Source organism: Orcinus orca, chromosome 16 (genome assembly GCF_937001465.1).
Source record: "Orcinus orca chromosome 16, mOrcOrc1.1, whole genome shotgun sequence".
Lineage (NCBI taxonomy): Eukaryota > Metazoa > Chordata > Mammalia > Artiodactyla > Delphinidae > Orcinus > Orcinus orca.
This window is the reverse complement of record NC_064574.1, coordinates 72,844,946-72,863,633: the sequence shown is the minus strand read 5'-3', so window position 1 is coordinate 72,863,633 and position 18,688 is coordinate 72,844,946. Positions and strand designations below refer to the sequence as shown.

The window sequence follows — 18,688 nt, the reverse complement described above, 5'->3', positions numbered from 1 at the left end:
TAAGAAAGAGACAACAGGCCTTTCAACCTAGCTCTTTACAGGAAATAACTAATCTAATCTTTGAACAACTTTTCATATCAGCCCATACTGATCAACCTAATTCTTTTTAATAGCTCTGTTCTTTTTTTTTTTACATCTTTATTGGAGTATAATTGCTTTACAATGTTGTGTTAGTTTCTGCTGTATAACAAAGTGAATCAGTTATACATATACATATATCCCCATATCCCCTCCTGCTTGCACCTCCCTCTCACCCTCCCTATCCCACCCCTCTAGGTGGTCACAAAGCACCAAGCTGATCTCCCTGTGCTATGTGGCTGCTTCCCACTAGCTATCTATTTTACGTTTGGTAGTGTATATATGTCCATGCCACTCTCTCACTTCATCCCAGTTTACCCTTCCCCCTCCCCGTGTCCTCAAGTCCATTCTCTACGTCTGCGTCTTTATTCCTGTCCTGTCCCTAGGTTCATCAGAACCTTTTTTTTTTAGATTCCATATATATGTATTAGCATACAGTATTTATTTTTCTCTTTCTGACTTACTTCACTCTGTATGACATACTCTAGGTCCATCCACCTCACTGCAAATAACTCAATTTCATTTCTTTTTATGGCTGAGTAATATTCCATTGTATACATGTGTCACATCTTCTTTATCCATTCATCTGTTGATGGACACTTAGGTTGCTTCCATGTCCTGGCTATTGTAAATAGAGCTGCAATGAACATTGTGGTACATGACTCTTTTTGAATTATGGTTTTCTCAGGGTATATGCCCAGTAGTGGGATTGCTGGGTCATATGGTAGTTCTATTTTTAGTTTTTATTTTTGAATTTTATTTTATTAATTCTTTTATACAGCAGGTTCTTATTAGTTGTCTATTTTATACATCTTAGTGTATACATGTCAATCCCAATCTCCCAATTCATCACACCACCACCCCCACCCCGCCACTTTCCCTCCTTAGTATCCATACGTTTATTCTCTATATCTGTTTCTCAATTTCTGCCCTGCAAACCAGTTCATCTGTACCATTTTTCTAGGTTCCACATATATGCGTTAATATACGATATTTGTTTTTCTCTTTCTGGCTTACTTCACTCTGTATGACAGTCTCTAGATCCATCCACATCTCTACAAATGACCCAATTTCGTTCCTTTTTATGCCTGAGTAATATTCCATTGTATATATGTACCACATCTTCTTTATCCATTCGTCTGTCGATGGGCATGTGTCTTTTTGAATTATGCATGTGTCTTTTTGAATTATGGTTTTCTCTGGGTATATGCCCAGTAGTGGGATTGCTGGATCATATGGTCATTGTATTTTTAGTTTTTTTAAGGAACCTCCATACTGTTCTCCATAGTGGCTGTATCAATTTACATTCCCACCAACAGAACACTCACTTTTATAAGGGAAGGGGCTTCACAACTCATCTTCTGGCTCTAGTTTCCTCTCCAGGCCACTGTCATGCTAGTGCCTTATTCATCTTTTTGAAATGCTTCTTCCTTCTACTATTCTCTGGCTCAAACCTCTAGCCACTGCCCATTACCATTTAGATAAAATTCATATTCCTTAGCCTCATATTTAAAACTCTCTATTGTTGGGTCCTTTTTTTACCTCTTGTTCATAATACCTCCCTCCTTCATACAAGTCTTATCCTGTCTTCAAGAGACAATCTGCCATCTTTTAAAATTATTTTTAACTACTCTATGCCACAGTCATCTATCCTTCTTCCAAATTCCTATATTATTTTTTGACTTTTCTGTAATTTTGGTACTTAGTATGATATTAATAGATATTTTAACTTTTTCTTCATGGCTTTTATTCTATTGAAATTGTAGGCTCTTCATAAATAAGACTCTTTGACTTATAGAACATCAGAGTGTGAAAGAATTTTAAGCTCTCCTGATCAAATGTTCTCATTTTACAGAAGAGAAAACAGGCACCAGTGACTGTCCCAAAGGCTCACAATGACTAGTGACTTTTCTTATTCAGCTACCTTTCCCCATACCACTGGGAAAAAAAGTTCAGTGAATACAGGGTAAACATCAGGGCTTGTCAGAGCTTGTAGAGTCCTTTTATAAATTTACAGACTATAACTTTATGTACAGTATCCCATTTGCTAGATGTAGTCTGTGTGTCCTTGCTATCATGAGGGATTAAAATAATGTATGATTTGCATTTCAGTTTCATGTGAATGCATGTGAAATAATCCTTTTAATAGTAGGTTCATATATTTTTATATATCTACCTTGTTTATTTCTTAATTTGCTTTATTTGTGCTTTGTTTGTGGATGATGCAAAGTTGAATTCAAGAACGAGACTTGAAAGATCACAAATTCCAAATTAGTAGAATCTGAAATATTTAAGTTCTCTCCATAGATTATTTTGGAATTTTATAAAAGTAAATATTATAAGAAAGAACTTTTGGCCCGTCAGAAGACATTTGTTAAGTAATAGTGATGATTCTATGGAAACCCCTGCTTGTTCTATCGATATTTGCTCTGTGGGTGAAAACTCAGTGTTCATGAGGCCAAGGTTTCTGGTCTGTTCCTGATAAGAAAATGGGCTATATTTTGTTCTATGGACACACAAAGCACTTTGATCTGGTACCTCCCTAAGCCACAGTTTTTAAAATGAGAGAAGCCTGCCACAAGGGAGTGTAGGACAGAGAGGACAGTAGAGTGCCCAAATCTTTTATTGTTACATATAATCTTCAGATTATATGGGTCAGAATGTTCTCTTTTGAGTAGAGAAGTCAAAATTTACCACCATATATAAACGCTGTCTTCTAAGAGCACAAGTAGTTACAAATTGAAAATTTTTATTATTTCTTATTTGATTGTATTTTCAGTTTAGGATTGGTAAATACACTCTCTTTAAATATAAAATCCCCATGGAATTTTTACTAATTAATTCTTGGTTGATTCCTGGATTCTTGGTTGAGACCAGATAGGACCCGGGTAGGCTCCTATCTCTACCATTCACTCTTCATTTAGCATGCACTAATTCAACCAAAAGCTATTGAAAGCCTACTGTGAGCTGGGAGTTAATGATATAAAGTGAATAAAATTCTATCTCAAAGAGCTCAAAGTGTATTGAACTCTGTCTTTGGGTAAATCATGTAAACTGTTTGGATCTTAATCCCTTATTTTAACATAAGAGGATTAAATGAATTCTAATACTAATCATAGTGAAACTATTAATACAAATGTTTCCTTATATCATTGTGTCTATAATATTATAATGCTTATGGAAAAAGAAATAGCATAATTTAATTTCTATGCAAAGAGTGTTTTTAAAAAAATCTTTGAAGCATATTCTTATTTAGGACTACCAACTGTATGTTTTCTTTGTTAAAAATTTTTTTAAAATAATTTCATATTTTTGACCACACTATTCAAAATAGTTATGCTAAAAACATGATATAGTAAACCTATTTTACTCTTACTACTGAACTCAATTAAGAGTCCCATAGCAGGGTGATTCAGGAAGGGGTAGGCATGTAGAAAGGAACATGAAATTGAAATATGAAGAACAGCAGTCTCATAGTTAATAATTTTGATGCTCAATTATGCAACATTTGGCCAGTAGGTGCCATTTAAACAGATTCTCCTGTGCTTTTAAAATTGCATTTGAATATATATGGGGTGAAAGAGCATCTTAATATTAATGGTTTTTCCAATGTGTAAACACGATATATATTTCCATTTATTTAGTTCAATCTTAATCGCTCTTATCATTCTTTTGTAGTTTTCAGTGTAAATGTCTTACATATCATTATGATACTTGATATTATTTCTATCATTTTGAATTAATCAAGACTTGTCTTGTGGCTTAATATATGATCTACCTTAGAAAATATTTTGTGTGCACCTGAGAAAAATGTGTAGTAGGCAGCTGTTAGATGGAACTTTCTGTATATGCCTATTAGGTCCATTCAGTCTATTGCATTGTTCAAATCTGCTGTTTCCTTATTGGTTCTCCATCTGGATGATGTATCCATTGTTGAGAGTGGGGTATTCAAATCCCCAGCTACTATTGCATTGCTATTTCTTTCTCCTTTTAGTTCTGCTAGTATTTGCTTTACATATTTAGGTACTGAGTGCATATTTATAATAAATACATCTTCTTGATAGGTTGTCCTCTTTATAATTATAACTTAGTCTATCTTGTCTGAAATAGGTATAGCTGCCTTTGCTTTATTTTGGTAACCATTTGCTTGAAATATCTTTCTCCATCCCTTTACTCTCAGTCTGTTGTGTTCTTAAAGTTATTCTCATGTAGGCAGCATATCATTTGGTTTTTTGAAATCCATTCAACCTTCTATGACCTTTTATTGGAGAATTAATTCACTTACCTTTAAAACAATTATCAATAGGTAAGGACTTACTATTGCCATTTTGTTAATTATTTCTGATTGTTCTGTAATTGCTTTGTTCTTTACTTGTTATCTTGCTGTCTTCCTTTGTGATTTGATGACTTTTTTTGGTGGTATGCTTTGACTCCTATATCATCATCTTTCATGTATCTAAAATTACCTATCACTTCATCCATTAAACTCATTTTTTCTGTAGATTCTTATACATGTTCATAACAGTTATAGTATTTGTCTGCCAATTCCAGTATCCTCATTATGTGGTTATTTCTATTGATTGTGTTTTTCCTTGGCTATGAGACAGATTTTTTTCTGCTTCTTCAAACCTAGTAATTTTGATTATGCATTGAGCATTGTGGATGGTATTGTAGAAAGTCTGAATTCTATTATTATATTTCTCTAAAGAGTATTGAATTTTGTTTTAGCAGGCAGATTACTGGCAAGTCATTTGGACACTGTTGAGTCATGATACTCTTTGTAAAGATGGGTTTATCTTAGTTATACCCTTTGACTTAGGACATAATCCTAAATCCTATAGCAAGTCCTTTTACAAATTTAAATAAAAAGTCCAAAGTGTTTATCTAAAGTGTTGACCAATCTTGTCTAACTTGGAAGAAATGTAAACTCCAAACTCTGTCTCCTCGGGCCTTCCCAGGACCACTGCTGAAATACCAGCTTAGCACTTTTGGAATGCCAACTCTTCTCTCCATTGCCACTGAGCTCTTTGTAGCCATGCCTGCACGTGCAGAGTTAGACTCAGCCAAGTGTTCTAAAGTTTGCAGATTTGGATCTCCCCACTCTGTGGCTTGCTCTTCCAGCATTTCTTTCTCAATATCCCAGTATTTTGGCAGCCCAACTTATGACCTTAGACTTCCCAGCTCAAGATTGTCATTCTGCTTGAGCTCTGCTTCCCAAGTTTCTCATTTACTGGGGAGTCACTTCAAGGGAATATATGGATAAACCTAGTTTCACCTCTTATGCTAACCTTATTTCCAGTGTGATTTATTCTTGTTTCTGCCTCCTTTTCTTTCCCTCCCAGTGCCTTCAAACAGTCCTTTTTTTTTTTTTTTGGCCGCACCATGCGGCTTGAGGGACCTTAGTTTCCCGACCAGGGATTGAACCCGGGCCACGGCCATGAAAGCCCAGAATCCTAACCACTAGGCCACCAGGGAACTCCCCAAACAGTTGTTTCTAATTGTTGATGTAAGGAAAGGTAAAATGCTATAAGTTACTCTATCACCAAAAGCTAGGAGTGTACACACAATTTCACACCTTACTTTTTTAACTTAATATTTTCATGTATTTTTCAATTTATTAAAGCATTCTTCATAAACATCTTTAAAAATGACTTACGAATGCCCCAGTGTGTGCGTGAAAAAATATATTATCATTTACTTGCATATTCTATTTCAGGGAGTCATACATTTGGATGTTAGATAGCTACAGTGAACACTTTTATGCATAAAGCATTTGTGAAATTTTCTAGTTGTTTGGGAGAGATTTCTAGGGATGAGATTAGTGTAGATTGTTAAGCATTCTTTGAATTATTTTTCCACCTTTTAAAAATAATCAGTTGGTAAATTTATGTATAATATTGTTGGATTTCTAGTTTTCTAGGTTGGTATTATTAGCAGTGGATTCCTTTAACAATTTGATATAACACAAGTTCTCAGAGGGCATATAAGAAATCTGAAGTCAAAGTTTTTAGTTGCTTCTTAAAAAATTCAAATTAACTTTGATTTCCTTACATATATTAACATATATTGGATTTCCTGAATATATTACCACACTGAAACGGAGTGAAAGAATGTTGTTTCCTTTTTTTCTATAAAAATAATTTATTATTGTATAGTAACATACTAGGCTTTCTTGTGGTACTTCTGTAATTTCCTATTTTTAAATTTAAAAACATAGTCTGAGTGTGATCAGAGATAGAGTCACTATTTATAAAAACGATGACAAAAATCTGTGTGTCTGGATAAAGATTTCTCTTCTCACAAATTTACTTCATTTGCATCTTATCTGAGGTATGATGATCAAATGATAATCAATTCCATTTCTTTGACATATTATTATAGTCATATTTTCAAATGACATTTTCTATTTTAATTAATATATTTTTATTTGTTTTTTTCTCTAAGCAAAAAGAAGATAATATCCGTTGTTTAACTACGCTTGGTCATTTTGGTTTTGATTGTTTGCCTCAACAACTGGTGAACAAATCTGTTCAACAAGGGTTCTTTTTTAATATTCTCTGTGTGGGTAAGTGCCAAACCCCTCACATGAATTATTTCCTGATTTTCCTAAATGCTCATTTCAACTTACCTTAAGCAGCATAACACTGGTGCTGTTAATTTAAGACTATGTCTTCATGTTTGTATTGGTTTGTATCTTTAGTCATGTTACTTAGACATTTTTTTCTTTAAGTGTTTCAGTGCCTTTCAAAATCTGATATAGCTTTGTGTATATTATCTTTCTATATTATGTAATGATGGAGGGAGTCAAGAGTAGCATGTATACTTTCAAGGATATTCCAGTCTTTAAAGTGTTTGGGACCCTTTAAACCATCCTAGAGGGTCAGGGTGTTACTTCTTCTCAGACATCTTATTCCCCTATGATGTATCTATGTTTATACAGGGGAAACTGGGATTGGAAAATCAACATTGATCGACACACTGTTCAATACTAACTTGAAAGACAAAAAATCCTCACATTTTTGCCCAAATGTTGGACTTAAAATTCAGACATATGAACTTCAGGAAAGCAATATTCAGTTGAACTTAACTGTTGTGGAAACAGTGGGGTATGGTGATCAAATAAACAAGGAAGGCAGGTGAGTGGTTTTTTATTTTAATTTAAAAATTATTCTTATTTCAAGGAACTTACTTTCTTTCTCCATGTATTAAAAAGTAATAGTCTTCTACGGGCTTCCCTGGTGGCGCGGTGGTTGAGAGTCTGCCTGCCGATGCAGGGGACACGGGTTCGTGACCCGGTCCGGGAAGATCCCACATGCCGCGGAGCAGCTGGTCCCGTGAGCCATGGCCGCTGAGCCTACGCGACCGGAGCCTGTGCTCCGCAACGGGAGAGGCCACAACAGCTAGAGGCCCGCGTACCGCAAAAAAAAAAAAAAAAAAGTAATAGTCTTCTAGAATATATATATATATATGTATATATACATGTACATATATATATAACTGAGTCACTTTGCTGTACAGCAGAAATTAACACAACATTGTAAATCAACTATATTTCAATTAAAAAATAATAAAATGGCTCTATTGTAATAGATGGCATGCAGTTGGATCTTTTTTACAGCCACCCCTGCTTTATTTTCATTTCCACTTTCATGGTATATCTTTTTCTATTTCTTTACTTTGGGCCTATGTGTGTCCTTAATGCTGAATGAGTCTCTTGTCAGCAGCAGATGGTTGGGTTTTATTTATTTATTTATTTTGTTTGTTTGTTTGTTTTGCGGTATGTGGGCCTCTCACTGTTATGGCGTCTTCCATTGCGGAGCACAGGCTCCGGACGCGCAGGCTCAGCGGCCATGGATCACGGGCCCAGCCGCTCCACGACATGTGGGATCTTCCCAGACCGGGGCACGAACCCGTGTCCCCTACATCGGCAGGAGCACTCTCAACCACTGCGCCACCAGGGAAGCCCCGGGTTTTATTTTTTTAATCCATCTAGCCAACTGTGCCTTTTGATTACTGAGTTCAACTCATTTATATTTAGAATAATTACTGAGATGTAAGGACTTACTACTGCCATCTTATTAATTGTGTTCTGGATGTTTCGTAGTTCCATTATTTAGTTTTTTTCTCTGTTTCTTTCTGTCTTTGTAAATTGGTGATTTTTTGTGCTGGTATGTTCTGATTTCCCTTTCTTTATCTTTTGTGAATCTACTCTAGGTTTTTGCTTTGTGGTTGTCATGAAACTTACATAAAACATCTTACAGATAAAACTGATACGTGGTTTACGTTGATCGCATAAGAAAATTTCACCCTTTTGCTCCCCATTTTATATTTTGAGGTCACAAATTTACCTCTTTTTACATTATATATTCTTTAACAAATTACAGTACTATAGTTATTTTTAATACTTTTGTCCTTAACCATTATACTCTAGTTAAGTTGTTAACATGCTATCTTATCACAGATTAGATTTTTCTAAATCTGTATATTTGCCTTTACCAGTGTGTTATATACTTTTGTACATCTTCATGTTCTAATTAGTGTCTTTTTGCTTCTGTCTGAAGAATTTCTTAAAGATTTTCTTGCAAGGCAGATCTAGTACCAATGAACTTTCTCAGCTTTTTTGTTGTTGTTTGGGAAAATCTTATTTCTCCTTCATTTCTGAAGAATAACTTTGCCAAACAGAGTATTCTTGGCTGGCAATTTTTATATTTTGTTATTTTTCTCTCTCCTGGCCTGTAGGTCTTTGCTGAGAAATCTGCTGATAGCCTAACGGGGGTTTCTTTATAGGTTACACTTCTTTTTTCTCTTGCTGCTGTTAGGATTCTGTATTTGTCTTTGATGTTTTTTTTTTTTTTTTTTTGCGGTACGCGGGCCTCTCACTGTTGTGGCCTCTCCCGTTGCTCAGCACAGGCTCCGGACGCGCAGGCTCAGCGGCCATGGCTCACGAGCCCAGCCGCTCCGCGGCATGTGGGATCTTCCCAGACCGGGGCACGAACCCGTGTCCCCTGCATCGGCAGGCGGACTCTCAACCACTGCGCCACCAGGGAAGCCCCTGTCTTTGATTTTTGATAGCCTCATTATAAGGTGTCTTGAGAAGGTCTTTATGCATTGAGATATATGGTGATCTATTAGGTTTGTAAACTTAGATGGCTAAGTGTCTCCCAAAATTTGTGAAGTTCTCAGCTATTCTTTCTTTTTTTTAAGTTAATTTTTCCTGGAGTATAGTTGCTTTATAATGTTGTGTTAGTTTCTTGCTGTACAGCAAAATGAATCAGTCATATGTATACATATATCCCCTCTTTTTTAGATTTCCTTCCCGTTTAGGTCACCACTCAGCTATTCTTTCTATTTATTTATTTGTTTGTTTTTTTATGGCTGTCTTTGGGTCTTCGTTGCTGTGTGCGGGCTTTCTCTAGTTGCGGCGAGCGGGGGCTGCTCTTCCTTGCAGTTCTCGAGCTTCTTCTCATCGTTGTGGCTTCTCTTGTTGCGCAGCATGGGCTCTAGGCGCGTGGGCTTCAGTAGTTGTGGCTCGCGGGCTCAGTAGTTGTGGCTCACAGGCTCTAGGGTGCAGGCTCAGTAGTTGTGGCACACGGACTTAGTTGCTCTGTGGCATGTGGGATCTTCCCGAACCAAGGCTCAAACCCGTGTCCCCTGCATTGGCAGGCAGGTTCTTAACCACTGCGCCACCAGGGATGTCCCTATTCTTTCTTTAAATAAACTTTCTGCCCTTTTCTTCCTTTCCTCTCAGTATGGAAATCCAACTATTCTAATATTTATATATTTTTGAAGTCCCTTAGATCATATAAGCTTTCTTCATTCATTTTCATTCTTTGCGTCTTTATTTTCCTCTGCTTGAGTTATTTCAAAGTTCCTATTCTCTAGCACACTGATTCTGTTTTCCATTTGGTCTCTTCTGCTGTAGATGCTCTCTATTGCATTTTCTATTTCATTCATTGAATTTTTCAGTCCCAGAATTTCTGTTTGGATTTTTTTTTTTTTTTTAAGATTTCTATCCCTTTCTTAAGTTTCTAATTTTGCTCATACATTGTTTTTCTGATTTTGTTGAATTGTCTTTATGTGTTTTCTTGTATCTCATTGAGTTTCATTAAAACAATTATTTTGAAATCTTTTTCAGATAGATTGCAAAATTCTGTGCCTGTGATTCAGTTATTAGAGGATTATTATTATCTTTTGCAGGTGACATGTTTTCTTGATTCTTCACATTCCTTGGAGTTTTGCATTGCTGCTTTTGCACTTGAAGTAGCAGACAGCTCCTCAAATCCTTTACTAGTTGCATTTAGGTGGATATACTGTTTATTCGTCCTGTTATATCTGGGAGCTTTCTCTGATCTTGTATGGACAGCCCAGCTCCACAGTTCTTACTCCCTCTTGTGGCAAAATTCTTAAGCTTTTATGCCTTCTCTGATTCTTACAACTCTCCTGGCTGGCTTCTAGGAACTTCTTTTTTTCCTTTCAGAAAGTGGTGCTATAGCTCAAAATTTCCAGAAAGTGGTTTCTCTTGCTCACAGATTCTGGTCTGATTTTTCTGAGCACACTCCATTTACCAGATCTCACTCTTGCCATCACATGCAGGAGTGTGCACACAGCCTGCTGCAGAGTGTGGGGAGGTGTGGGTTTATATGGGGCACTGGGAGTATGCATGGGTCCAATGGGGCAGATCATCAAGTGAGGTTCTCCCAGAGGCTAATGGCTGAGTTTCCTGCTGAAGTCCTGAGCTTGGTCAGCATGTCCCTTTAATGCCCTTTGATATTCTTATCTACCTCTTTCCTGGTGTCCTTTTGTCCCTAGTCATGGAGTTCCGGCTGCAGTATTCTAGGTGCTGCTGGAGAGAAATGGTTTTCTCCAACAATGTCCTGCACAGCCAGGCACTGGGTGCTGGGCACTCACTCACAGCCTCCCATTCTCTTGTGGGAGAGGTTACTGATGACTATTTCAGCCCTGTGCTGTGTTGTTTTGGGGGAGCATTGACACTGGCGAAATTCCTCTTACCCTCTCCAGCGCATCCAAATTCTTTTTTATTCTCCACGAAGTGCTGGAATCTGCCATATGGATTGCTGAACTTCTACAGGTCTCTCCCATCTGTGGGTATGTGTCCAAGTCACCACACTTCAATTTTTCCACGACTGTATGCAAGAGGGTGTGGCAGGTTCACTGGCTCCTGCTGGTTCCACAGCCTGTATGGACATCTGTCTCCCTATTGCCATACAGTTGGGCAAGATTCCTCCTGGTTCCCTGGCATGTGGTGCTGTGTCCCATCTCCCACAGAGGTACTTTTGTTTGTGGGTGGATCCAATTATTAGCTGTTAAAAAGGGGGGCAAAAGGAGAGATGTATTCACTGTCATGATACTGGTGGCACTCTTAAAATTTACATACAGTAAGACTCAATTTTTGTGGTGTATACTTCTGTAGGTTTTAAAAAATGCATAGAGTTTATACCCACCATCTTAGTTGTGACATAGAACAGTCCTGTCACATCCAAAAATTCTCTTGTGCTTTAGTCTCTTTATCCTTGTGCTGATACCATCCTGTATTAATTATTTTACTTCATACTTAGTAAGCCGTGATATATGAAGAATATATCTTCTTCATTTTTTTTTCAGTATGTCTTGAGCATTCTTGGTTCTTTGCACTTATACATATGTATACATATAAAAAATTTGTTTTCTGATTTGAACTTCATTGAACTGATAGATCATTTTTCCTTTTCTATAAACAAGAGGACTTTTTGTTGCTTTGTAACAGCTTGTAGCTGTTATCTTTGTAAGGACATATTATGCACATTTTATCACTGTGGCAAACTAGTGAGTACACATATTAACTAGATATTAAATGGTAAAAATGCAGACATCAGATGATATTAATCTGTTATGCTAAATGTTTAAATAATCATTTTTTCAGCTACCAGCTAATAGGTGACTACATAGATGCTCAGTTTGAGTCCTATCTTCAAGAAGAATTGAAAATTAAGCGTTCCTTTGTTGACTACCATGATTCCCGTATCCACGTGTGCCTTTACTTCATTTCACCTACAGGACATTCTCTGAAACCCCTTGATCTATTAACCATGAAGAACATTGACAGTAAGGTGCGTTCGGTAAATCTATCAACCTATCAAGATTTGATACTTATTGTGAAATAATACAAATCTTGAAGGCATTTGCACACAGAGAACTTGTTATTTTGTAATATGTATATATATATATCTTTTTTGTTGTTGTTAATCTTTTTTTAAAAAAAATTAATTAATTAATTAATTAATTTTTGGCTGTGTTGGGTCTTCGTTGCTGTGCACGGGCTTTCTTCATTGTGGTGCGCAGGCTCCTCGTTGTGGTGGCTTCTCTTGTTGCAGAACACAGGCTCTAGGCACACGGGCTTCAGTAGTTGCAGCACGCAGGCTCAGTAGTTGTGTCTCATGGGCTCTAGAGCGCAGGCTCCGTAGTTGTGGCACGCGGGCTTAGTTGCTCCACAGCATATGGGATCTTCCCGGACCAGGGCTTGAACCCGTGTCCCCTGCATTGGCAGGCGGATTCTTAACCACTGCGCCACGAGGGAAGTCCTTTTTTGTTAATCTTTAAAGCATTTATGTTTGTTTCCTAGGGATGCCATTGCAAAATACCACAAACTTAGTGGTTTAAACAACAGAAATTAATTTTCTCACAATTCTGGAGGCTATAAGTTCAAGACCAAGGTGTCGCCAAGTTTCATTTTTTCTGAAACCTCTTTTTAGGTGGCAGATTGCCACTTTCTCACTGCGTCCTCACATGATCTTTCCTTTGTACACACAGCTGATGTCTCTGTCCAAGTTTCCCCTTTTTATGAGGACACCAGTGGGATTGGATTAGGGCCTATCTTCATGGCCTTATTTTGACTTAATCACCTCTTTAAAGGCTCTATCTCCAAATACTTTGTGAGATACTGGGGTTTAGGGCTTTAAGATATGTGTGAGAGAGAAGGGGGAGACATATTCAGCCCATAATAGCATTTGATACATTTCAACCTTTCTTCCTTTCCAGAGAAATTTAATTACAATGTGTATCAGTTAGGAAAATGAGACACAGGTTTTAAAAAATTTAATAAAATTTAAAATTTATCATGCTAAGTGAAGTAAGTCAGACAGAGAAAGGCAAATATCATATGATATCACTTCTATGCAGAATCTAAAAAAAAATTCATACAAATGAACTTACAAAATAGAAACAAACAGACTTAGAGAACAGAATTTATGGTTGCCAGAGGGGAAGGGTGGGGGTGTGGGATAGATTGGGAGTCTGGGATTGACATGTACACACTGCTATATTTAAAATAGACAACCAACAAGGACCAACTGTATAGCACAGGGAACTCTGCTCAATATTCTGTAATTACCTAAATGGGAAAAGAATTTGGAAAAGAATAGATACATGTATGTGTATAACTGAATCACTTTTCTGTACACCAGAAATGAACACAACATTGTTAATCAACTATGCTCCAATCTAAAATAAAAATTTTAAAAACTTAAAAAAATTTTTTTTTAAATTTAGGGGTTTGTGATTAAATCATAATTCAGATCATGGTCATTTACCTGTAGTTTTGAAATAGAATTTACTCTATAGTACTATAAAATAATGCCATTAACGTTTACCCGGTACCACTGATGGTGTGACACATGAAGATTTCATGATCCTGGCTACTGGTTCTGTCAGAGAAAATTCAGAATATATATAATTTTTTTTTCCAACAGAGAGCAAATGTACATATGAAAGAACTTGTTATGTCATGAAATTCTTTTCTGCACTCAGCCCTGGTAAAACATGCTGTCTTCAACTTTATTCAGTTGAAGGGAGGAAGAGTTCTAAAATTGCGTTCCCTTTATCAAAGAAGGCCTGACCTTTGCTATGTATTGTTCAAACTGGAAAGAAACGTTGTACTTAATCTAAGTCACCAAGTAGTTGAAAGAAGTTAGATTTCTAGCTAAAATTAAGAGCTGTCTCAATTTCTCGGTTAGTACTATATTCAATACTCAAGGACACACAGTTTTATTTTTAATTTTATGGGCAGCTGTAATCATCAAGCCATTTCCAGATACAAGAAGTTACTAATTTTTGCAAAGACCATTGCATAAAGGGTTGGGCAAGGCTGTGTCTGTCTGTTGTCTTCTCTTACAGGTTTCTCAGCTCTCCTTGCAATAAGTGACTTTTGTTCCTTATATATGAACACCTGAGGAATTATTGACATGAAGCGTTTTCATTTCTCATGTGGTAATGATTTACTATCACTGGAGGATATCTTTTCCCAGCTTTCTCACTAATACAACCCAAGACATTTATGTTAGTCTTGAATCTACCATAGCAGTTGTCTGCTTTTTACTATGCAAGGTATTATTCAAGATTTTAAAATTAGACAAAGTTTTGGGGCTTCCCTGGTGGCGCAGTGGTTGGGAGTCCGACTGCCGATGCAGGGGACACGGGTTCGTGCCCCAGTCCAGGAAGATCCCACATGCCGCGGAGCGGCTGGGCCCATGAACCATGGCCGCTGAGCCTGCGCGTCCGGAGCCTGTGCTCCGCAGCGGGAGAGGCCACGACAGTGAGAGGCCCGCGTACCGCAAAAAAAAAAAAAAAAAAAAAATTAGACAAAATTTTGAACATCTACGTTATAATATTGAAGCCCTAGATTTTCATAAGGATTTTTTTAAAATGTACTTTGAGGAACCTAAAACAAAAGCAATAGACCTAAAACTGACTTTTATGCATTTCTACTAGATCACAGAACTTAACGTTGTGTAGCTATGATTTAACAGTAACAATTTATTTTAACAGTAATAAAACATATTTTGGAATTTTATATTGTTATTTTCTACAAAGTTTAATTATTAAGATGTAAATTCATTGAGAAGCAATGATCATATTGTAGAGCTAGGAAGAAAATTTTATGTATAAAATTTCAAGTTCAAATATGCAATGTGAAATCATTTCTTTTTACAAATTACAAATGGACTTTTTTGTTAGCACGGTGCTATACACACATATATACACACTCAGCTTTTAAAGTATAGTAAAAAAAAGTCTACTATTTTTAGGTGGTCTTTGGAAAACACAAGCAGATCTACCTGCAAGGTCATCTAGGTAGAACAAGATTCTACCTAGAAAATGGGACAGTGATTAAGGTGGATTTATGGAGAAGATGATGCAAATGAATGACAGGTAGAAGGACAAAGTTGATCTGTTCTATAATTTTGATGAAAGGTCTCTTCTGACTGTTTAATACTCAGTTTAATAAGAAATCAAATTGATAATGAAATCAAATTGATCATACTTCATTTTGCTACTTACATTTTACTAACTCCAGATGTGTAAGAAAGTTTGAGAAAGAAAATTGAGGTTTCTAAACCTGAATTCTGATTAAAGATTAATCTTCAAAAGTACTGATGATTTTGGAAAGTAATTCTGTGAGGAAGTCATGATAGCCAGTGATAATCTAGTTATGAAAATTTATTGTCAGAAATTGAGGTTTTGACTGTAAATATAACAAATTAATAACAAATCCTCAATGGTGAGATTTTGTTTGCTTCTTTCTTAATAGGTGAACATTATACCACTGATTGCCAAAGCAGATACAATTTCTAAAAATGATTTACAGAAATTTAAGTGTAAGATAATGAGTGAATTGATTAGTAATGGCATCCAGATATACCAGTTCCCAACAGATGATGAAGCTACCATGGACGTGGACACCTCAATGAATGTAAGCTTCTAACTACTGAATATCAGTTCTATTTGACAGGTGGGAATGAAAGTATAATTTATAAGTAACAATATTAGTAATATAGTGTCACTTGTATCTGACAAAGATACTATAAATAAGATATTTTTTTCCCAAAAGCCAGTGTGGGAAAATGTTTCACTTTCTTGATTTTGAAAAATGTTTGCTGATAATCAATTCTTTTAAAAAGCGTTTTATTGAGATATAGTTCACATACCATGTGACTCACACGTTAGAATATACAATTTAGTGAGTTTTAGTTTATTCACAGTGTGTGCAACCATCACCACAACGAAATTTAGGACATTTTTATTTCTCAAAAAGAAATCCCATACTCTTCAGCTTTCTCACCTACTACCTGTCAGCCCTCCTCTCCACCAACCCTAGGAAACCACTAATCAACTTCTTTCTCTTCAGATTTCTCTGTTCTGGACATGTCATATGAATGGAATTATATAATATTTGGTCTTTTCATGATTTTATCGGCTATTAATATGTCTTCCCAAGAGAAAAATTTACTCAGACCCTTTGTCTATTTTTAATTGAGCTTTTGCCTTTTTATTATTGGGTTGTAAGAGTTCTTTATATATTCTGGATACAAGTTGCTTATGAGATACATGATTTGCAAATATTTCTCCCAATCTGTTGGTCTTTCCATTTTATTTTTGGTGTGCTTTGCAACACAAACTTTTTAATATTGATGAAGTCCAGTTTATTTATTTTTATTGTTAGTTGTGCTTTTGATGTCATATCTAAGAATGTTTTGTCAAATCCAAGGTAATAAAGATTTACTTATAAGTTTTCTTCTAAGAGGTTTTAAAATTGTGGTAAAATACACATAACCTGAAATTTACCACCTTAAACTTTTTTAAAGCTTACAGCTGAGTGGCATTATACTTTTACAGTGTTGTGCTACTATCATTGCCACCATCTATATCCATAGAACTCTTTTCATCTTCAAAAACTGAAGCTCTGTAATAAACAATAATTCCCCATTACTCTTTCCCTCAGCCCTATGAATTTGGCTACTCAAGGTACTTCTAGTAGATGGAAATATATAATATTTGCCCTTTTATACCTGTACAAATATTTATTTGAGTCCCTGCTTTCAATTCCCTTGGGTAGTGCCAAGAAGTGGAATTGCTGGATTGTATGGTAATTGTACGTTTAATTTCTTGAGGAACCGCCATACTGTTTTCCATAGTGGCTGCACTATTTTACATTCCCACCAAAAGTGTACAAGGATTCCAATTTATCCACATTCATGCCAACACTTGTTACTTTCTGGGTTTTTTTTTTTAAGTAATAGTTTATATTAATGGATGTGAGGTGGTATCTCATTGTGGTTTTGATTTGCATTTCCCTGATGATTAGTAATGTTAAGCATCTTTTCATGTGCCTGTTGGCCATCTGCATGTCTTCTTTGAAAAAATGTCTATTGAGGTCTTCTGCCCTTTTTAAAAATTGGGTTGTTTGCTTTTTTTTGATGTTGAATTGTATGAGCTGTTTATATATTTTAGGTATTAACCCCTTATTAGATATATCATTTGCAAATTTTTTTAATTCAGTAGGTTGTCTTTTCATTTTGTTGATGGTTTCCTCTGATGTGCAAAAGGTTTTAAATTAAATTAGATCCCATTTGTTTATTTTTTTTGCTTTTGTATCCTCTGCCTGAGGGGAAAGATCCAAAAAAATATTGTGACCACTTATGTCAAAGAGTGTTCTATGTTCTCTTTTAGGAGTTTTATGGTTTCTGGTCTTACATTTAGGTCTTTAATCAATTTTCTGTTTATTTTTGTATATCTTATGCCAAAAGGTTCTAATTTCATTCCTTTACATGTAGCTGTGTAGTTATCATGTAGTTATCCCAGCACCATTTATTGAAGAGACTGTCTTTTCCGCATTGTATATTTTTCTCTCCTTTGTCATAGATTAATTGGCCATATTTGTGTAGTTTTATAACTGGGCTCTTTGTTTTGTTCCATTGATCTACATGTCTGTCTTTGTGTCAGTACCATACTATTTTGACACTGTAGTTTTATAGTATAGTCTGAAGTCAGGGAGTGTGATACCTCCAGTTTTGTTCTTTTTTCTCAAGATCGCTTTGGCTATTCAAGGACTTTTGTGGAACCATACAATTTTATTATTATTTATTCTGGTTCTGTGGAAAATGTCATGTGTATTTTGATAGGGGTTGAATTAAATCTACAGGTTATTTTGGGTAGTATGGACATTTTAACATTATTAATTCTTCCAACCCATGATTGTGGTATATTTTTTTCACTAATTGGTGTCATCTTCATATTCCTTCACCAACGTCTTATATTTTTCAGAGTATAGATCTTTCACCTCCTCTTTTAAGCCAATTCTAGGTATTTTATTCATTTTGATGTGATTTTAAACAGGATTGTTTTCTTGCTTTCTCTTTTTGATAGTTCATTATTAGTGTATAGAAAAGGAACAGAAATCTGTATATTAACCTTTTTATGCAACTTTATTGAATTCATTTATTAGTTCCAGGAGTTTTTTGGTAGAGGCTTAAAAGTTTTCTGTATATAGTATCATGTCATCTGCAAATACTGACAGTTTTACTTCTTCCCTTCCAATTTGGATGCCATTTATTTATTTATTTATTTATTTACATCTTTATTGGAGTATAATTGCTTTACAATGGTGTGTTAGTTTCTGCTTTATAACAAAGTGAATCAGTTATACATATACATATGTTCCCATATCTCTTCCCTCTTGCGTCTCCCTCCCTCCCACCCTCCCTATCCCACCCCTCCAGGCGGTCACAAAGCACGGAGCTGATATCCCTGTGCTATGCGGCTGCTTCCCACTAGCTAT

General features: G+C 35.9%; 1 protein-coding gene across 4 annotated transcripts in view; it reads left to right on the top strand.

Annotated features, from left to right (window-relative positions):
- Positions 1-18,688, top strand: part of SEPTIN14 (septin 14) — an 87,780-nt gene that overhangs the window by 47,439 nt on the left and 21,653 nt on the right. For all 4 annotated transcript variants that reach the window (XM_033426241.2, XM_049699865.1, XM_049699864.1 and 1 more), the window contains 4 exons: positions 6,523-6,643; positions 7,019-7,214; positions 11,999-12,185; positions 15,662-15,823. In XM_033426241.2, the coding sequence (XP_033282132.1) occupies positions 6,523-6,643; positions 7,019-7,214; positions 11,999-12,185; positions 15,662-15,823 (666 nt within the window). The remainder of the gene's footprint in view (positions 1-6,522; positions 6,644-7,018; positions 7,215-11,998; positions 12,186-15,661; positions 15,824-18,688) is intronic.